At 36.3% G+C, this 22932-nt stretch overlaps 1 protein-coding gene across 2 annotated transcripts in view; it reads right to left on the bottom strand.

Annotated features, from left to right (window-relative positions):
- GABRG1 (gamma-aminobutyric acid type A receptor subunit gamma1) overlaps positions 1–22727 on the bottom strand; it is a 54005-nt gene extending 31278 nt beyond the window's left edge. Inside the window, exons 1-2 of one of the 2 annotated variants that reach the window (XM_035325458.1) lie at positions 22320–22727; positions 7272–7420 (exon numbers count right to left, since the gene is read on the bottom strand). In XM_035325458.1, coding sequence (XP_035181349.1) covers positions 7272–7420; positions 22320–22633 — 463 coding nt within the window. In that variant the 5' untranslated portion in view covers positions 22634–22727. Of the gene's footprint in view, positions 1–7271; positions 7421–21230; positions 21266–22319 lie in introns of those variants that run through there. The other variant, XM_035325459.1, reaches the window with a different exon arrangement.
- Positions 22728–22932: the final 205 nt, after the last annotated feature.

The raw sequence follows: 22932 nt of genomic DNA, 5'->3' as shown, positions 1-22932 counted from the left end.
ATAAAAAAAGTTTGGAAAAAAAATGATAGTACAGGAAACCATAAGGTCTTAGAGCACTTGTGTTTATCAACCAAAATAAATCAATATGCAGCACCTTCTGTCAATTCCTACTGAAGATGTCTGACAAAAATATTATATATTTCTTCAATTCATGCAATAATAGAACATCTAAGGATTATTAATATCCTTTCATCAACTTGATCAATATACTGTTCCACACACCAAAATGAAAATTCATTAAGAGAAAGTCATTTACAAGTTAAACATTTTCAAACTTATTTTTCTTAAGAAATCCAGTACAACTACTCTCACCAGGCTGACAAAAATAACTGTTTCAGAAATATATTCTCATAATGTATTTACAGAAAGATAAAAACTCTAAGCAACTTCCAAAGAAAGTCATGTCTGATGTATGTGTCATTGATAAATCAGTTCTAACCTTATAACTGTTTTTTGGGGAAAAGGTACAAATGGAAGAGGTCAGGGTGTGGTGCAGGAGAGATTTGCATTTAAACATCAATTCACCAAGCATTTTTTCCAGCTTGTACTGGAGGGTGAACGACAAAGAGTATGGACACAAGAAGATACATGACCTACCCCCTTAATTACAAAGTTCTGCTGCTCTTTCTCCCATGATGTGGCACATTAAAGTGAAGCACCTCTGTTCATTTGTAGATGGAAAAGGAAGAAGGTACAGGAAAAATGTACTTTGATATCATAAAAGAGGGGTGCTAGGTCATCAGATTTGATTTCTTTATGCTGCAAACCAGAGATCTAAGTGCTCTATAACAAATGTAAAATCTTAAATTAATTAAGGATTTTTCAAACCTCAAAAATCTAAAACTCAGACAGGCACACAGAAAGAAACAGGGCAACATCCCCCCGTCAGCTATGACAACAGGCAAGATACATTTCCTAAATATCCAAAGATACCTTTTCCCTGCTAATCTCACTTGGCAGGAAACTCTCCCTGATCCCAAATCTGACAACCCATTGCCCTGAACCTGAGACCAAGACACCCTAGTCAGGCTGCACAAAGAATTTTCTGTATGACCACAGAGCACTAAATCCCTTGATCATCCTGCTGTCCCGAGCATGCTTCACAGAAAGTTTAAACGGACTCTTGAAATTAGTATGCACAGATGGAAATATCAGAGGAAGAAAAAATAAAAATTGTATATATATATATATTTGTGTGTGTATATATACACATGTTGCCTCTGTAATGTGACATGTAGTTTTCCACACGCCACGTCTCACAAATACATATGTACTCCCTTTGATTTGGCAAACCATATAACAGCCATATCCATATAACAGCTCATTTTAACCACTGCCAGGCTAGAACATAAGGAGCTGGATCAAAGCATATCTTGCTTCATTGGTCAAGAAATGCTGAATTCTGTCCTTTTTGCCCTGTAATTGTAGGAAATATTTAATTCTTCCTATTAATAGGAAATTTTGTTTTATTTTGAAGTTCAGTTCTTTAATTCCAACTTTGGCAATGGATAGCCATATGTCAAACCTCTTCTTCACACAAACATCTACACACAAGGAGTAAAGTCACCTCAGACTTCCATAACCTGAGCAGTTCATGCCACATACTGCAAATGCTAGCTAATCTGTCCAGCTTTAACTTCTAAACTTGTTCTATTGTTTCCAGACCCATCTTGAAATGTGGACACCAAGACTGGAATTTTTTGTAATGGTATTATCAGTGCTGCATGAATAATGCCAGTTTTCTACTCATAGTGTCTCTTTTATTTTTCTCTCTTCTGGGTGATGCATACCTAAGAGCTCATACTACACAAAATAAGTTTTGCCCTAAATCATTACTATTCTATGCAGCTCTCACCTTGAATTATAACCCACAGGCTTTCTTTCCCTTTTTTCTTTATTTTAACAATTATCTTTTTTTGTCTCTCTGAACTTACTGAAGGATGGAATTATTCTACACATACAGTCTCCAACAGTTTTGTGTCATTTGCCAAATTTACTTAAAAAAAAAAAAATTGCTGAAATCTTTCAAAATATCACTATTCTTGATCAAGACTTTCCTGTGAGACAGTCCTACCTCTGATATTTCCTTATTAATAAATGAATTTTGAGATCTGTCAGTGAGCCAGTTTTTAATGTGGGCTGTGTCAATTTTATGAAATTCCAGCTTGCAGAAAGCAGTACTTGATCTGCCACAAGGGTTCTCTTGTAATGTGCCACAGGGTTCAGTTGCATTTTCCATACTGCTCTGAATAAGATTATTAGACCTATTAAGAGCCAGTGAAGAGTCTGAAAATCTGCCTCTGTTGAAATTATTTTAATTGACCCAAACAAAGAAGAAATATATCTGATGCAATAACATTAAAAGGGGATGTTTGTTTGTTTTTTTCTTAGTTCTTCTGTACAGAACAGATTCCAGTGTTTCTGTGAATTAGAAGAAAGAATTCATTCTACTCATGTTCATAAACTAGAAGTGATATGAGCCCACAAAAATGACAAAAGCTGGAGGAAAATACATTATTTATACTAATTTAACATCCATATAATTTGTTCAACTGCTCTCCACAAAGAGCTAACTGTGAAACATGGTTTGAGAAGATATTTCTACAGTGAATGCTTCTTATTTTATTTACAAAATTTAGTAACAGCCTTGAAAACATTATGAGTAGGAAGAAAGCTGTTTAACACATCCTGAGTAAAGTGCAAAATGGTATTGTAGATTTACAGAAACTTCTAAAGAGTGAAAAGAGATAGTACGAAAGAGGCTAGAGCAAAGAAAGAAAGCAAGAGGACAGTAGACTGCATATTAAACAGGGAGAGCAAAGAACACCAGCAGCTGCCCCCAAGAGAGAATTCATCAGGTCCCAAATTAGCTGTAGCATGCAAGAGACAGAGGGAACCCATTCACCAAGCCTTATCTGGAGAGATGCTCTAACACTTTCTGATTTCCTGCTTTGCTACCTTTTCTTCACTACACTAAATTTCTGTTCTTTAGAAAGTTTGACTGGCACTGAGCATCATTTGACACAAGCATATAGCTAAGGACAAGCTTGTCCCAGGAAAGAAATAAGTGACTCCTGTGCTTAAAATTCAAGAGCGAGAAATAATTTCCCAGCAAGCAACAAGACATGGAAAGAACTCTTTTGCAAATATGGACCATTGCTCCCCTACTAAGGGATGACGCTGGATAATCCCCAGGAATATTCTGAACTCAAATTTGGGTTCAAAAATCTGCACTCTGGAAAACATTAACTCAAGATTAGAAAAATCAGAGCAACAAAAATCTACTTTGATCACTGACAAATTAATAATTGTTCTTGCTGTTCAAAGTAACTCTGTTGCAGCCTGTATTTATCCAGATCCAATTTTCAGCCTTGGATATTCTCTCCGCCTCTTATGCTGAAGATGTCTCTTCACCAGTTATTCTAGGTTTACAAACATCTATCTCATGACAGAAACTATTAAAATTGTTTTAAAAATGTAGAATGTTGCCCTTTTTCTTGTTGAATATTCCTCCATTTAGTTTACTTCAGTCCTCACCATTACCCAATAGAATGTCAGTCCATCTAAATTCACTCCTGTTCATTCACTTTTTCCCTTTATTTATCAATAAAATGTGCATTTTACAATGAAGGCAGAGCACTTATTTTTATTTATCATGATTTTTAATTTAAACAGAGACTTTTGCTAATTTAATCTAGCTTATTCATTTATTGAGAAAATTTTCTGTAATACTTATTAATTGCATAAAGAAACCTAAAGAGTTTTCTCTTCTTGGTGATAAAGCAGTTATTCAGCAAAGAAATTAGGTGCATAAAGAAATAACAGGGGTCTTTAATTTGTAAAAATATGTAATATAACAATACAATTTTCACAACCAGTAATCTAAGTATATACTTATATGGCTATCTATATTAAAATTCGTCCTCAAGTGTCTACACTGGGCTTCCAGCTCCATCTCTAAAGAATTTTTTCAGTGAGTTTGATGAAAGCAGAGCCCTGTTCTTCACTCTTCTACCTTTTTTATTAAATAATAATAAAAATAATAATGATCTTTAGTGAATACCTACCCCAACACTTTTATAATTTCCATCATTTTCCATGCAGTGCACCCATAGAGTACTTTTAACATTTACTGCACATTTACTGCACACTGTCTTCTACACATCACTCTTGTACTTAATTTCCTTTAATTCTTGTAAAATGTTATTCGTATCAGAATACATACATACTTCTCTACATTTACCTGCTACTTTTTGTGCTTATTTAAGTTTATTACTTTCTTGCCTATAACATCCTTTTGTCGATACTACACTAAGAGCACCTACTTGTTCAAGAGGATATCCTCATTATAACTTTATCTTTTCAGAATTAGTGTATCTATCAGTCTCTTGAAAGCCCACATTTTGTTGATGTAACCTTTAAATCCCTGAATACATCTTTTCACCTTAGTGGACTGAGATGCAATTACTTGCCCATGCTCTGCTTACAGGGCAATCACAACTATACAAAATACTCTAGGTAGAAATTTCTCTATGCCCATGAGCTATCATCCTCATCATTCTTAAAAATCTTTCAATAATGACTTTTCTTAACTTGGTGATTGAAAACATTACATTAGAGATGTAATATGTCACTAATCACTATTTCTAATTGAACTTTCAGATTATCAGCTGTGTTTTACACAACACTGGGCATAAGACACAGCTAGAAAAAAATATATATAAATTGATAAACTAATATTAATTATTTCAGTATCCCTAAGTTGTGAAGGGTGGAATAGTAAGCAGCCAGAATACTTGCCTTTTAGAAAGCTGAAAAATAACAAATAATTTGATCTAGGACTGGAGCTAAAACAGTGTGGTTATAAGTAGCCAGAAGGTAAACATACAGGGAGAATAATATTTTTTCATTAATACATCAATATTTCAAGATTGTATCTGTAATTATAGGAATTTATACTACAGATAAGAGATCCCAGGTGGTAACCGCTACTATTTCATACTGAGAATAAGTACTTTAATAATATGTTTATGATCCAAACATCTGAAAGTATGTTATATGAGTTAAAGACTAATATGTTTAATAAACATATTAAAGGCTAGCAATTTAGAAATCAGTACAACTCATGGATATTTGTGTGAGACACATCAAAAATGACAGAATGTGGTTTTCTGCTATTAAATTTCAGTATTACCATTAACTTTTCAACTTTCATTTGGCTCTCCTTTATCATCTTCTTCTGTGTATTTAACAATGAAACCCCTTAACTCACTCTGAGATGCTGAAATTCTGTGTCAACATCAGGAAGAAAACAAAAGTCTGCTCTGCTATTTAAATTCAAAAAGTGCAGGCCTCAAAAAAATAAATAATAATAATAATAATAATAAGTGGTCTTTTTAACTGAGCTTTGTAATTCAATAGTAAAGATGTTGTGTGGGAGATTATTATCTTGAAAGATAATTATAATTCCAGTCAATAACCTTGCAGTAAAATACTGACATACTCTGAAGATTTGGAATCTGACACTAGACTTTAGATTTTATCCACATAGTTGAAACAGACTAAGATGAATGAAGCATAGGCTGATTTTGTTTTTCTCTCTGATAAATCTCTACTGAATTTCTCAAGCATCTGGACAGAATATGATGCCTGTATTTGAAGCTGGAAATTTCATCTTACATTCTCCAAAATTTCTTCCCTGTGGCAGAACTCTGCTACTTTTCCTCCATCCAGAAGGATCAGCCTTAACTTAATTGCTGTTCTCCTAACAGCAATGTGAATACTCCAGAATGTCTCCTGTTCTCATCACTGGCTAATGTTCGCAAACCTTTTAATATATGGATAGAGGTAAGTCCCAGATACTCACAGAAAGACAGAGCTTTTGCTCTGCCAAGACCAGTGCATAACCAGTTGGATGTCAGAATAATTTTCTCTTCCTCTGTTTTCCCTTTCTTTATTACAAATTATTAAGTGGAGAGAAGAGAAACAGAATTCTGGTTTCTTTCATCTACAACTTCCATTAGAAGGATTTTGTGGAGATAGATTACTCCCTTATAATTCTTTTGCTGTCTGTTGCATCGAGCAGTCTGAAAAAAACAGGAATGCTATACATCTGCCACACATTGAGAATATAAAGAAATACAAGCTGGAAGAGTTTTTTTTTTGTTGTCTAAATGTCCACAGTAATTCAATTAAATAAAGGTGAAGTGAAAGACTTAGAGCAAAGTTCATGAGATTCCCTATTATGACAGGGAAAGAAAAATTGCCATTCAGCACCTTCGAGGAAACAGCAACAAAACAGAACTAAGACATTTAGGGAAAAAAAAAAACAATTTGTCAGGAGCTTTCAAAAGAAAACAGTCTGGGATTGCGTCTCTCTGTTCTCCTACATAAATGAACTAAGTCTAGATTGAACAATTGTTTATTGTATAAGCAGCTTATAGACTTACATTGCATTTCTTTGTCACCAAGTATTTAGCACATAAGTCTGTCTTCCACCTCTCCCTCCACAGTTCAGAAAACAGACCCAGAGAAATAAAATTATTTTTCTTAGCTTGATCCAGTATGCATGTGGTAGACAAGAGCTGATTAATTTTTCATGTATTCTATGTTTTCAACACAAATCCTACAAAATATTTATACTTAATAGTTATATCTGAATTGATATTTTGACTATTGAAAGACAAAACTGATTTACTACTAACTGCAAAGTTTAAACTACAATAATGAAGTCTTCCTTCCTATAATCTTCAAGAAAAGTCCTAAACTGTCTTCATAGATTCTTACAAAGTTTTTCAAAATCTGAGCTAAGGAAAGAGGAGTTGTGGATTGAGTTCAATCTCTTTAAAATACACATTTACAGTTCACTTTATAAAGTAAGATTAAATGTCTAGGAATAATACTTTAATAAACTCCTGCTGACTCTCTGTCTATATATATATTTAATTGTGCCTGGTTTATATATAGAATTATTTTTGTAATATTATTTTGGAGTAGCAAAGCAAAATATAATTATCTTTTAACGATTTATTGATCACTGTCCAAAGAAAACAATACTTTGCATAAGAAAAATATTATAAATATAACACAAAAATTCTGTTCATGGATGGTATATTACTTTTACCCGTTCTAGAAAACCACTGCATTTTATTGCTGTTATATTTAACTTTATTAAGCATAATAACATATTAAACCCATTTTTGCCAACTTTAGCAAATGTAGGTGATCTCTGATTCACATCTTCTATTTACTGAATTATTTTAAGAGCTTACCTCCAATATCTGGCCGAAGCTTATTGTCATATCCTTGAAGTAAGGAGTCCAGTATGTGAGTCACATCACCACCATGAATCTTTGGTGCTAGGACCCATGTTTTATTCACTGTTAGATCTTCATCATCCTCATCATCTGTTTTATCGGCTCTAATGGTGATTGAATTAAAAAAAAAAAAAAAAAAAAAAAAAAAAAAAAGAGAGAGAGAGAAGGAGAAGAAGAAAAAAGGTTAGAAAAAAGGAAACAGTGAAACAAAATACACAAGATGTGAAGAAGAAACTGGTAAAATACTGAACATAATTTAAAGTATTTTATGATGCGTTCTGGTGACAACAGAAAGAGGACTTACCTTATTTGAAACATCAATATTTTATTTTATAGCAGAGAAATTTTAAGCTAATAAATGTGTCAAGAGAAACATTAAAACATAACATATACAGAAAAACTAAAACCATGAGTAAAACTCATAAATGCACCAGTAGGCATCCTTTTCCTGTTTTAAAACACAAAATGGAATTCCTAAGTTTTTTGCTATACATACTCCATTTTCAGTTCATGGTATTAATGTTTCTAACAGATGTTTAGTCATCATAATAGACACATATTGGTGTCAAAAGCATTAACAGAATTTCCTTCTTAGTAGCCTCTTATTCTATCTATTACATAAACAATAAGACCTCAAATACATTCACTCATCTCCATTTAAATTTTAAGAAAGCAAAAAAAAATTGTGTCCATATGCTATGAAACAGTTAGAAGCTGCAGTCATGTGTCAAAAATATATCTGCAGGTATATGTGCTATAGTTAAAATTCTGTACCACTCCTTCCAGTTATGATTATTTGTTAGCCATCTATTTTACTAAGTTGGAACAAATGCACAAGAAAAACACTTATATGTTCATGCATTGCCTATCTTTTAATTAGATAAGCAGCAATATATATTTTATCGCTAAGTCATTAGTAAAAAAATGGCAGTACGTTGGTTATGTCTGCAGATTCACTCAGATATCACCAAAAGGTCAAAGAATGCCTGGAAGTAGTTTTCTTTCCATTTGGATCAAATGCATGTGGACTTAAGTGTTCCTCCAGTGCTAAAGTTTGCAATCTACATTACTCATACAGCATATTTCAGGGAACTGCTATGGGCTTCAAATCAAGCAAAGTGCATCAGACTGATAGCAGTAACTCTGACAATCACACAATATTCACAAATGGACACTGGATAGCAATTATTACTGAGGGTATGCGATTCATATAAATCAGTTCTAATGTTACCATAAGCATAGATATTCCAGTAAAGGAATCAAAGTACTGTCCTTGTACCAATTTGTATTGTACACCAAAACTAAAAATGTACTTCTATATTATTAGAAAAGGATTTTAAAGAGCTTCTAAGTTACAAACATACTGCACTCAAGGCTAAGGGTGGAATTTCTCAGTAAATTTCCTACAGGAATGAAGACCACCAGGATGTTCCACAATGCTACGACTTCATAGAGAAAAGACAGAAAAAGTCAGGAAAGGACAGAAATGGAATAGGCATGCCTGGTTGTTATTGTAGTCCTTTGTGGGAATGCACCAGAACAGTCTGCATCCATAAGACCTTGTACCACTTCTCACATAATGCTATTAAGTCTCGCTCAAACTCCAGTCACCATTGTAGTAATTGCTCAGTGGTTTCAGCAAGCCTGCTTAGTCAGGCAAGTGCAAGAGGGAGCTGGCCACAATTCAGTAAGTTTCCAGAAGGTGAACAAAAGGCACTGCTTGGATACCAGGGTTTTCATAAATAGCTTGCTGCAAAAAAGTCACAAGAGTCTATTAGAGCTGAAAGTAATAAGAAATCTAAATACAAGGTTCACCATCAGCTTCCCCTTTAACAACCTGAAAAGTGTTTTCATTCTTTTAAATTGAAATGTACCTTTTACTGCACTACATAGACATTATAGAAATGTCAGCTATTAAATATTTAACATCCCCCATTAACAGGATTCCACTAATGGGAGTGCTAAAAGAAGTAGGAAGTGAAGTTTTGTAAATGTACACTCTTTTTCCCTCAAAGCTACTTATTGTCATCTCTTTAATGTTTCATTACCACACTGATTTATTTATTTATTTATTTTTGGCCTGGTTGTACTTTATGTCATCTAATTACTATATAAATTATCTTATGGTTCCTCAGGGTGCAGAGGCAATCCCAGCTTTTACCTGAGGCATTAAGATGATGAGGAGTAAAACTTAACTTATGAGCAGCTCCCTAAAGAAGGAAACGTTCACTACAAAACTGACCATTGTGTCATTCTTTTTGTTCCCCATCCCTTAAACAACAGAAAGTACAGGGAAACTACCAGAGCTCCATACATAACACAGAGTGATGAGGACACAGTTTTGTCTCCCTTTAATGTTCTTTTTGGATCATCATTATTAAAAATAGCCTAGATTTAGCCAAGATGAAAGGTACAAGAAGTCATGCCAAATGCCCATGCCGACCTAAATGCAAGAGGAGTTGCAACCATGATACCTCCATGCACAGCCACTCAAATACCCTGCCATTTTGAAGCATTCATTTTATTTATGGATTCACAGGACAACTCATGTGGGAAGGGACGACAGGAAGGGATGACAGGAAGTCTCTAGTCCAGCCTTCTGTTAAGGCATGGCCAGCTGAACTGTTCCTTTTCTTCCATACCAGTATGCTAGCTCAAGACCTTGTGACTTGCTTATCCATTAGCTAAACAAGCAAAGGAATCAGTGCAGATTAGAAATGAATATACCCAAATGTGGAGGAAAAGGCGCTATTGCTATTCACAAATTGAGAGGAGACATTCTCACTCTCTCCAGTCCTATCTAACTAGCCTTTACAGAGATGATTGACTGTGACATCTTGCTACCAGAATACCATCCTTTTAATTTTTGTTTATAATGTGCCCAAGACCACTCTGAGCAAGCAATGAAGACTATAATCTCTCTGCAATGCTAATGGCAGATATTTCTGCACTTTTGATTCGAAAGCCATAGCTACTGACTTGCAAGTCACACAAGAGAGATAAGACAGGAATGGTGTTGGCTGGAAAAAGGAAGTGAGCAGAACATATAGAATGTCTTCTGTTTGTGTTCCAGTGAAACAGAGCACGCAACACGTGTCAGCTGGAGTCATCCATTCAGAGATTTGGGGGAAATCACATAAAGCAAATAGTTCTCCAGACAGAGCACATAGACACATGAAGGGCAGACAATAGATATACACTCATTTCTAGCAATCAGAATTACTGATTCTTATCAGGCTACATTCATTTGACCCATTCTGTTTCAAAGGTAGAAAACCCTTCAGAATTACAGTCAGCAGGATTTGTTGAGAAGGTGTTACCAGGATCTAAGTGAGGACTCTAGGCCACATTATTTAAAGAAATATTCACATTGGAGAACAAGTTTGTCTAAAACTGTTTATCTTTGACCTAATTCTCTGTGCCTCTTAAGTCACTTTTCAAAGGCCTGTTTTTTTCCCCAGGTCTTGGAATGGGATAAAGGGCAAGATAGAAGGTAATAAATTTAATTCCAAACTAAAAAGATAAAGTGTTAAATTCAGGTATGCCATTGAAATATTTAGCAACAACAGTTAACTTCAGCTTAACACCATTTTACTTCTTTGCAGTTGAAATAAATCTTACAAACCCATGAAGATTAATGCTAATTAACTCCACCCTAACTTTAACAATAGCACTTTCCTCTCTCTCACACAACCCAGGGAAGAAAGGCAAACTTAATTAAAGAGGAATTCTTTTCCTTTCCCAGTTCATCTAAAGGTTATTTCACTATACACAGATCATCACAGTTGATCCTCTCTCCATTTACTATAAACTATATATTTTTTTCAACAACTTTCACTCAGTAGGTCTTTTTCAGACTGTCTGGAGAGACAAAGATTCAGAGCAAAAATATGACATCTTTACATTAAAATAGTTCTAGGTTGACCATAATTTTTATAATTCTCTAAGTATGAAAGTCTTCAGTTCTTAACATGCTTGTTGTTATAACACTTCAGCCAGCCTCATAAACTTAACAGTAACTGCATGTATACAGTGAATAGTAATTAGGCAGAAAGTGCCCTAATTATGCTCTCTGTCCTTCAACTAATTGGAGACATTACCATGACTAATAAATCCCCCAGCACAAGCAACTAATGACTGAATAAGTCTTTTCAACATCAGGCAGCATGCACATCTACAGACATTAATATCACAGGTCTTCGTTCTACTTTTAAGTACGAGAAAAAACAATCAGATGAGTTTTAAGTTGCAATTAACATCTGCCAGGTTATATAAGGAACTGAAAAAAAAAAAAAAAAAAAAAATTGGATATAGTGAGACTGCTGCTACTGCCATTTGCATCAGCATATGAAAGTATTACATATAGAACTACATGTATAGCATAGATGGAGTATTTAAACACAGCTGAGGATCAATTTAACTACCCACTCCCAGGCTCCTCTTCCCACCCAACACACAGAAGGGTTCCCAGTCATCCAGGTAGGATTGATCTATGGGGAACCTATAGACTTTTGGAGAAGCAGTAGAGACTGGCCAGAAAACCTGTATCTCCACTGACACTTCATACCTTCACTTTCCTCTGAGTAAAATGAGCATAATCCCATTTTACTCCAGAAGCACTGTTAACTCTCTCCTGTTGGTAAACTGGACACACTGCCTTGCACAGAGCATTCCACTCATCTGACTCTCTGAGACAAGCTAAAAGAAGAACAGAAGTCAGCTGACAACAAAAGAGAAAGCTCTTTTTAATGAGCAGATGATGTAATATTTCCATTTCTAAAAGACCAGTCTCAGTCCTGCCTGACGGATGAACTGGTTCAGCAGCTAAAGATGCATGCAGAGGCTTTACAAAGGAAAGGAAAGGATAAGGGGAGGAAATCAGTGTTTCACAAACCACAGCCAACTAATAGATGGCTGACACTGGATGTAGTGACTGGGACCTGAGAAAGGAAGTTCCCAGCACACATCGCCTGTCCAGCTTTCAAAAGGTTGTATAATGACAGAACAGAGCACAAATGTGAAGACCATGTCGTGACCATCTTGACAAGAATAAAGTCCACAACAGAAAGTTTAAAATATTAAAAGACTCCACAATCAATAACTGCACTTTTCTGCTTCTTATATGTAAGGTCCTAGCAGCCTATATATTTTGGATATATTTAGTGCAAGAAGCAAATAATAAATCACTAAAAAAGCCTGAAGACAGCTGTTATTCACTAGTTGTGCTTCCCAGAATATTTGTTGTATGTCCTCTAAGTATAATTCAATTTAACTTCTATTTTACAGTACCTCACAAAATAAAAATAAAAAAAAAGGTTTTAAAATTTCAGACAAAATGATAATGTTTCCCAAACTGCAAACATGAAAGAATACATTGATAGTAAAAATACAACTTCAGAAGTTTGTTGATATCCTGTAATTAACCAGACAATGTTTCACAATAAACTAGTCCAGACAAAGGTTTCCAGGGCAGGCTTCCAGCCTCTCAGATATCTAACCAGACATGATCTTGCTGCAGAGCACCAAACATGATAAGCTTGGTACAATACAAAAGTATTTCATGGCCCCATCAGTGAGAGTTCAGATGTCAGATGACCTAGTCAACTATGAAAAAAAAGACCTAAAGCATTGCTGAAAAACAAAGCATGGGATTTGACAACCCAGTATGCAGTCAGGCACTTTTACAGATGCTGATGCTGGTTCTAATTCTGAAGGTAAAAAGGCAAGTTCTTACATGTTTCACGTGAATGACCAAGGCACAGGGCCAGGTATAGATGAAAATCTGAACTGTAGAAGGATGACAGGTTTAAACATTGCCTGAGACAGAAGAGGCTTTATTACAAATAGAGCAAAATACTCTATGATGACTGACTTCATACTCATCTGCTGTATGAAATTATTGGTATGTTCAAACCAGTATAACTGCCATCTCTGCTCCTACCAAGTTACAGTCCAAAAATTAATTGAAAAATTTCCTCACAACTATCTATCCCCATACAGGTAATTCTCTGTGCCATTTCAGAGCTACTTGTTTCTCCAATATATTGAGTTTGATAAAGTACTTTGACCACCTTAGTAAAAATTGCAGTTTACCTTCATATGTGGTCATAAAAATACTCTTCCCAGTTTTGTAAATCTGATGGGGACAAGTAGCTGTTTCTGCACCTCTGCACCCCTTTTCTTTTACACTATAAAATGAGGAGCAAGAACCTCATATGAGTAAGATAGCAAACAATACTGGGGAAAAAAAATAAAAAAAAAAATAAAATTGCTAATTCTTGCTATTTCCCACAGAATCACTTTAGAAAAGACCTTGGGAAGTCAACTTCAACTCAAAGGAGAGCTCATACTGAATTTAGACCAGGATGTTTAAAGCTTAATCCATTTGGGTCTTTGAAAACTCCAAGGACAGAAATCCCACAGCCTTAATGGACATGTTCCACGGCTTATTTATCCTTATAGTGATTTTTTTTCTTTATACCTTATTGGGTCTTTTCCTATTACAATTCTTCACCATTGTTCTTTATTCTCTTATCACTCATTACCATGAAGAGGCTGTCACTGTCTTCTCAATCACCTTCCTGGAAGTGCTAGGGGTTCGTGTTGGGTCCCTCAAAGCCACCTCTTCTGCAGGCTGAACAAGCCCCAGTCCCACAACCTCTCATCACAGGGCAAGGTTTCCTGCCTGACCAGCTTGACAGCCCTCTGCTGAGTTCTCTCCTGTTTAGACCCAAAAGTGGATGCAGTATCTATACGTGGTTTGGCAGGTGCTGAGCAGAGGGAGACGATCACTTCCCTCAACCTCCTGAGTACATGCTTGTTCAGCCCAAGATGTTGCTGCCCTCCTTTGCTGCTAAGGCACCCTGCTGTCCACCACAAGTTCCAGGTCCTTTCTGGCAGAGCTGCTCTGCAGACAGCAGTCCCCAGCCTGTTCTGCTGCCAGGGGGCTTCTGGTCCAGCTGCAGAACTTCATATTCATCCTCAACAAATTTCATAATATTCCTCTCAACCCATTCTACCATCACCTCTGGGGCCCTCTGAATGAGAGCCCTGCAGTCAAACATATGAATTTGGTTTAAGTCCAGTCTTTCAACAGGTTAAAAATAAATAAATAGCCTTCAGCAATGGCTAGACTAACATCATTATTCCTGATGCTCTGAGCAGTTCTTTTTCTGCCCCAGACAAGTGAGGAAACAGGACACATTTATCACTAGTCCTCTTTCTTCACACCAATTACTCTATGTTCTGATTACAAACTTGCAGAATGTGTTGTGTGTTTTGTTTTGGCTAACAAAACCTGGGTAAGTTATTGATCATAACACTCACATTCACAGTGGAAGTATTCTTCTTCCTCTGTTCTCATAAAATCATTATTACAATATCTTAAAGCAGTTCTTTGCCTAGACAAGTACTTGAAAGTGTCCATTATCTTCAGTAAGTAGGTCCTTCCTTTTTTCTAGTACAAACCTTTCTATTGCTAGCTGAAATAATAATAATAATAATAATAGAGGCCCTTCTGCTATCTATATTTTAATCTTAGAGATGAGGACCATTCTGTGTTTATAATTTTTTTTAGAGAAATATACATTTACCTTCTCCTACCAATTATCTTGTAAGGAGAGTCTTCCCACCATTATATGCAAAAGAAAATAAAACTTATCAAGAAGATAAAGTAGTTTTTAAGAAAATTGATGCTGTCTTGACTGAATTTGAAGTGTAAATTACTAAAATTCTTAGGGAGATTTATTTCAGATGGATTTGAATGAAACCTAGCAATAGACATTGTTAAGTTCTGCCTTCTAAATTGATAAGTCTCACCTTTTTTTGTGGGTTTTGGTCAGACCATGCAATCAAGTAATTAAAACATAAAACACCATATTCCAGTGCTCCTTCAGACCAAATAGCAGGGAAGAAATTGAGCTTCAGAGAACAGAAGATAAAAGGATAACCATAGCAAATTATAGAGTCTAAGTAGGTATGACTGAAAAGAGACAAATGGTACTAAATAAAGGACAAAATGTTCCCAAATTACTAAGGAAAGACATGATGATGAAAAGGCATCACCTCTGGATACCTGGAGCATGTTAAGCACAACAGTATCAGACCTCCTAGGAGTTTCAGACTAGAATCATCACACAAAGACAAACACACATAAATCCAAGTGACACATGTCCAGTTCAAGAGACTGCAGATCTTTATCTGCTGTCTCTCGAAGATCTCTTGCAGATCTTTATCTGCAGTTGAATGATGAAAGGTTAATTATCATCGGGTTCAGAATGATCTGATGTATTGTTGGTGGGTTAAGTGCTTTGATTGAAGAGACGTTTTCCAGGGTAGAACTAGACCTAAAACAAACCTAACATAAATGAATACTGAGATCCATAACCTTAATAAAAAGCAGTTACCCTAATTAAATGCCATCCCACAGCCACTATAACATTAATCAAATCATAAAGTCATGAGTTTTAGATTTTAACTTTAAAATGTCTCCTGCATCACAAGAAATATATAAATCCTTCATGAGGTAATTTCAGTTATATAAGCTACTGATATTTCTGCATACTCATGGGAACATTTGTTCTAACACAATTAATTGCATATTTCCTGCAAAGTCTTCACGTAACTAGGAATATACTATAGCCCTTCACAGAAACTAGCTTCTTCAAAATACTTCCAAGTAATGACACACACCTGAGCAAGTACCAGTCTCCTTCCCCAGGAGTTTAAGAAATACATGGAGACTGAAGTAGCAACAGAACCAGAGACTTGTATTGAACTGCATACCATAACTGCAGTGTATAGGTGAATCTGGCTCAATACTATAGAAAAAAACATACACCTTCAATAACTAGACAATGACAACTTATCCCCAAGAGAAAGAGAGTTAATGGGTTCTTCTAAAATTTTTGTGTAATTGTTATTAGGCAATTGCATACTAATCCAAAGGTCAATGAAATTAATGAATAATCATACAGAGGCAAATACGCTCCGTAAGGGCTAGTCACAATACCTAAACCATGCAAGATAAAATTTGCTGTCTGTCTCTGCAAGCAAAATTCTTCTCCGGTGTAATTTATTGTGTATTAAATATAACATATATTTTACAAGAGAAGCATTTCACCTCTTGTCAGATGGTGAATAAAGTTTATGACTGTCAGAAATGTCCCCTGCTGGATGAAACCTGCTGGCCATCAGATGGATGGTCTTCATCAAAAAACTTAGATCTTAAGATATGGCTCCATAGCTCACCTGCAGCAGGTCTGACACAATCTGGTACATATTCGATGTTGGTGAGGTCAAGTACATTTCTCCCTCAAGGAAAACTTTGGGAATAGTTTATTTCTAAAAACATCTACATAATTTATTCTACAATGTAAATGAAGAGAAAAAAAAAAAATTGTCATGACTTACAGTGCCAGAGTTAGCAACCTAAATTAATACTTAATACTACAACTTTTCCTAATATAAATTCCACCCAGGTGAACGTTATTCTGAAAGATAAATTGGACCATAATATTGCATTATTAATAATAAGACTTAATCCCTCATGGTAAAACTGCCTTAAATAAGAAGGAAAAAAAAATATATATATATATATATATGGACAATCAGCTACTTTTAAAGACTTTGAATAATTTCACCCAGTGGGGATGTATCTTGTGTTACCTCAGATCTTTTCTACTCACAATTTCTGTCTGTCTTCTTGAAAACAAGAAGAAAGACTGCATATAATTTAGGACCTGGAAAGACATTCACACCTGACCAGGAATGATGAATGCAGTGGCACTGAAAAGGATTTGAGAATCAAGGCAGAAAGCAAAAAGAACATGAGGTACACCAGGGCAGTACTGGAGCTAATCCAGGGATATATTGTCTCAGCAGTATTAAGCAGGAGTAGGAAAGTAATATTCTGTGTGTATATACCATTAGTGAGGCTAATATTTGTATAATCTACCCATTTTTGACGTCTGCTCTTCAAAGAAAAATTGGAAAAGGTTTAAAAAATGTATAAACGAATAATTCAATATTTACTGAAGAAATTTAAGTAGCTCAGTTTACTTATCTGAGAGAAAAATGTAAGCTGCTATCAAGTTGCCTCTTAAACTATATATACCAAGGAAATAATTCCAGCTGTAGCTTGGGTAAATCCAATTTAATGGAAAATTCCACCCTGTGCTGAATATCTCTGATTGTGACACTTTTGTATAAAACTTTCATTTTGGACTAGATCACTCACCCAATAAATACTGCTATGCACATAATGGCACAGCAGTTTCTCATCTCTGAGAGGTGAGGAAGTTTTTCGAAGCAACGAAATAACCCACAATATGTCATGAAAGACTATGGTGAAAACAGAAAATAGGATGTTTTCTAACCAAGATAGTGATTCCCTTAAGAATCTTCAGGATTAATTTGAGGTGCTCTGAGATTTCTTCAAGGTGCTGCAGACCATGCTCCATTCCTAAGAGTATCTGCAGCCATGGGTCCCTACTGTGAGGTTGCCCTGAAGAATCAGAGGTACAAAGGGGGTCGTGGTTTTCCCAAGAGATGGACTGAAGCTCTTCGGATTCAAAAGTGGCTGGCTGGGGCAGTTGTAGCATGTGGTACATGGAAGAAAAAAATAAATAAAATAAAATAAAATATAAAATGGAAGGAAGCGAGGAAGAGAGATTTTTTCATCTAGCAGAAGAAGGCAGAAAATCCAGTGGCTGGAAGCTGGAAAAACCTCAGACTAGAAATACTGTAAAATGCTTCACTGGATTCCTTCTTTTTGAGTGTGCGTGCAGGGGCTTAGAACAGTTATATCGAAGTAACAAACCTGTGGCAGAAGTCAAGTTCTGCATCTTCCTTTATTCCTATGTTGGTCCAGATTATCACAACAGATCCTGCAGACTTGAACATACATCAATGAAAGCATATTATATGAAGTATTTATTTTCATCTTCGCCAATCATTAGGATATCCCTCTTTGAAGCAAATTCCATTCTGATCAACTCCTTGGAGCGCTGGAGAGACATATCTAGTCTTTCCAGTCACCTCTATCACAACATCCTCTTCAGTGCATGATTTACCATTTTAAGTTTAAATATGTAGAATCAGGTTTTTACGTAGGCCAGTAGGCCACTGAACTCACCACACTATTTTCAGACTTATTAACAGAAGAACTCACATGTGTAAAACAGCAAAATCAGGGTTTCCATGTCATCAGCAGATTAATTCAATTGCATCTGAGCTATTCTTCCTTACAAATTTTTACTGTTAAGTGAAATTGTTAAGAAATAAAACTTAGCACCACTGCCATCCACCACCCTTTCAAAGGCTCTTGTCAGTGTGCTACATACTGTTGTTTGTAATCGTAATTTGTCTGTCACTTTTTACCACACACATAATGATATTATTATTTTATTTAAGTGCATGATCAATTTAGTATGCCATGCATAAAAGGACTAAGCAAATAAAAAGCCCAGACACTCTTCTCTCATAAATGTTACTATAAAAAATGGTTGTTTGCTCATCTTGGCAACTTGCAGACTCTTATCTTTTTTTTCTGTAAGTTAAAAATACATGACCTCTTCAGCTGTATATGACAGCACAAACCAGGTCAACTCACTTTCCAACTGCACATATACCAAGGTACTCAGTTCTCTCCTTTTAGGTAGTCCTTCATACTGTCCATAGAAACTAGGTGTTGCATTAAACCCAAATTATTACAATTCCTCTGTAACTTCAAAGAAAAAACATAGGTCCTTCTATCCCATTGTAATTTACATGGTCAGACATGTATCCATTAAAAAGTTGACCAAAGGCAATGAGTGCTCACCTTTAACAGCTTTTTCAAAAAAACAGCTTTTAAAAAAAAAAAAAAAAAAAGTTTGACTTGGTAACAAGAAAAAACAACAGAATATTTAACAAGCAGAAAGTTAAAAGCAATTGAAAATGTTGTTTGCTCTCATAGTAAATTATTTTTAGATTGCCATAGTTTGAAGATTTCATTTAAATCAAATAAAAGAAAAGAAAATGATGCATAAATAATAGTAATTCTTGGTATTTAACTATTTCTAGTTAAACTTTACATTAACACTCCCAAAAAAAGATTATGAACTGTTAATAAAATAAAGAACTTTTTAAATAATTGGTGCTACTAAGTAACAAGTTTTTCACTGTCACATCATGAACAAAGCATGTATGAGTAAGGATAATAATGAATAAACATCACAAATGTTCAAATGAAACACTAAATCACTATTATCAAGCATTAAGAAAACCATGTTGTTATGACAGGCTTAACTCTGATCCATGAATTTATCCAAGAAGAAAAAGTAGGCTGTATTATATAAGTATTTTCCTACTAGATGCTATGAAATGGAAAAGAAAATATTAGTTGGCATTTGCACCTGCTGACAGTCCCATTGTGATGGAGCATTTATAATTGCTTTTTAGAACAGCCACCTCCAAAACTAAAGAGAAGATATGGGAAAATAAAGTAAAACTTACAGTATACTGTTATAGATGCTGACCAACAGATATAATTTAAAACAGCAAGAGGCATACAGTCCTGTCCAGCTGAACTATTGCTCTACTCAGAATTTTTTTTAAATGTGACAGTTTAGCTGTACCTGTATATTTAGAACTAGGAAAACAATATTAATTTTATTATCATCCCTTATGGTCTCCCCAATAAATATCTGTTTATTTGAGATTAATAAGAATAATGAGCGTGCTGAACTTGTAGGACTGTGGTGACTGCTGGGTAACTACTCTTTTCTTGTGCATACCTAATGGAAAGGATCCCTTCTGTATAAGGTATACCAGCTATTGAAGACATCCCCCTTCAAAATACCAGCTCATGAACCTACACTGAGTGCAATGGAAATTCTGGTCTGTTTCTGGTGTGTGTGCAGAACTAGGGAAAAACAATTGTTTTACGGGTCAGAGTTCAAGTGTTGCAAACCTTCAGTGAAGGTGTGCTATGGCTTTGGGGGCAATACACTAAAAATGATACGCTCATGGTTGAAGTCAACTTCAAATTTCCTTTCTTACGCGTTAGTTCCACATGTCACATCTGCAGCAACTTTTACCCACACTCAACACAAAACAACACGTATAACTGAGGGTTGGAACTAGATGGTCTTTAAGGTCCCTTCCAATCCAAACCATTCTATGAAATGCATATGAAAAGTTATTCAATTTGCAGCCTTTAAAAACTGTGTCTTGAAAGATGGCTTGGCTCCTGCAGGATGTTTTTGGAAAACTGGCTAGAATTGGTGCAGCCTAGTCTATTCTTAGAAAAGCATTGCTTCTATGTTTTTTCATTTGGACTTCAATGAAAAGCTCTGGCTGAAACTACAGAAAAGCAGACAGAGAAGAGAAATAGTATTTCCATCATACTTTGTGGCAGACTGCTAAAGGGCGCTAGAGATCACAAGCTCTCTGCAAACACCCTGAGTTGTAATGCAATACACATCAGAGAATCAGGATCTGAAAAACATGTCCATTTGTGGTTACTTCTTTAAAAAAAAAAAAAAAAAAATCTCAAAAGATACTGTTTTCCTATGTATTCTCTGAATGAAAGGCAAGGCTGAAAAACGTTGATTCAAATATGTGCATATTTAAAACAAAGGACACATTTTATCTGAGATGTTCTGAAGCACAAAATAAAAAGATGCATGTAAGTTACTCCTTTTTCTCACTGAAGACTTCTCATCAACTTCTTTATAAATGCGACCACTAATGAGATGTGAACATAATAATCTAACACCTAGTCTTGTAATCACAACCACACTTTAACAAACAAAACAACAACAAACTTTTTTTTTTTTAAACTAGTCCTCCTCCTTTGTAACCAAGCCTTTGAACTGATAAATTAGCATGCATATTCTTTTCTCTCAAACCACTTGATAATTTCTTTCATACCTGAGGTACAATATGTTCATTAAGAAGTATTCTGAAGATGCACAGCTGCACGAGTATAATTTCCATCAATGCTTTTGAAAAATATTTCCATAATATGCCAAGGTTTTAAAAGACAGAATAAGAAAAGTATAATCAGTAGGGTTTCTAAATGGGATAACACAGCAGCCTTCTGAAGATGAGAGATGAGGTGAGATGAACACACTTCACACAGATTGATAAATGATCATTCAACATGAGAAAGGGGTCTACATTCTAATTGAATTTAAAAAATAATGTTTATGGATTTTTTTTTCCTTTTCAGCCAGTCTTTATACTACATATCTGCTATAGCCTCTTGGAATGACAATTAGGTCTTCCTTTATGAAGACACTGAGCAACAACTGAATACCATTTCGATACTGCTTTGTGTTTTTTTTTTAGGAGAGTATAACCTGTGGAATGATGCACATTAACTCTGAATTATTAATGCCATTGAGCAATCAGATTGCCTTTTGTTAATTTTTTTACGGGCACTAGTAACACGCAACAGTACCAAACTGGTGTGTCTTGAGAGCCCTCCAGCCCAAATTTCGCAACTCTCCCTCGGAAGGCACGTCTCCAACTTGGCGGACTTGAGCAGCAGCAGCCCGGCACGCGTGGGCCCGATCCCTTAAACCGAGGCTGGGCAGGATTAGGGCCAGGCGGCACCCTTGGCTGCGCGCACCCCACAGGCGGCGTGCTGGGAAAAAAAATAATAATAAAATAATAATAATATAGTAGCAGCACCAGGAGCTGTGCCAGCACGCTGCCACCCGCGGCGGGGGCAGACTCTCCCCACCCGTAGGAGCGCAAATTGGTCGAGGGGGCTGCTTGTTGCGCCGGCCGGGTGATGCGACGCTCCCACGAACAAGTGGGATGCGGCAGAACTTTTACTTTGCCGGTGCCGGCTTCCCCCGCATCCGAAGGAAGCACCTTTAATTTTTTAATTTATTATTATTATTATTTATTATTTTTTAAGTTTCTCAGCACGCCTCCTTCCTCTCCCCAAGCCCGGCCGGCACCTCCCCGGGAGGAGACGGGCTGGCGGTGGCGGTGCCCGGCCGTACTCACCCACTCCCCAGCCGCACGGTCAGCAGCAGCAGCAGCAGCCGGGCCCCGAGGCGTCGGCTCCAGAGGGGCGCGAGCCCCCCCCACGCATCCATGGGCGTGCGGGAGCTTCTCCTCCGTTCCCCGACTTTTCTCCGGAGAGGCTGGGGAACGGCGACCCTGCCAATCCCACCGTCCCGTCCCCCCCCCTCCCCCCCCTTCGCGGCACACGGCAAGCAAAGGGAGGGGAAGGGAAAGGGGGGGAAAAATAAAATAAAACACCCAAACAGGTAGGAACCCACTCTGCAACGACCGAGCAACTCGCCCAATAGGCTCATCAGGTTGCTCCATAAATTATCCTAAAAACCGCCGGGCGAATCAATAACTAGCAGAGGTGGAGCCTTCCTTACTAGAAGGGAAACATGCTTGGGGGAAAAGGTGGCATTGATTTGCTATTTTCTCCAAAGAGGGAAATAAAACAGATTTTTAATATATATATGTGTGATGTATAAAATATTTAATATATATTTAAAGCTATATATTGTATATATATTAGGCTTTTTAATATATATATTAGTCTTCTTTTTTTTAGCCTGAGGGGCAGCACCCCGGCCGTGGCAAACGGAGACCCGCGGCT

This window comes from Oxyura jamaicensis, chromosome 4, assembly GCF_011077185.1.
Source record: "Oxyura jamaicensis isolate SHBP4307 breed ruddy duck chromosome 4, BPBGC_Ojam_1.0, whole genome shotgun sequence".
In the NCBI taxonomy this organism is placed as follows: domain Eukaryota; kingdom Metazoa; phylum Chordata; class Aves; order Anseriformes; family Anatidae; genus Oxyura; species Oxyura jamaicensis.
Note: the sequence above shows the minus strand (reverse complement) of the source record. Positions and strands in the feature narration are given on the sequence as shown.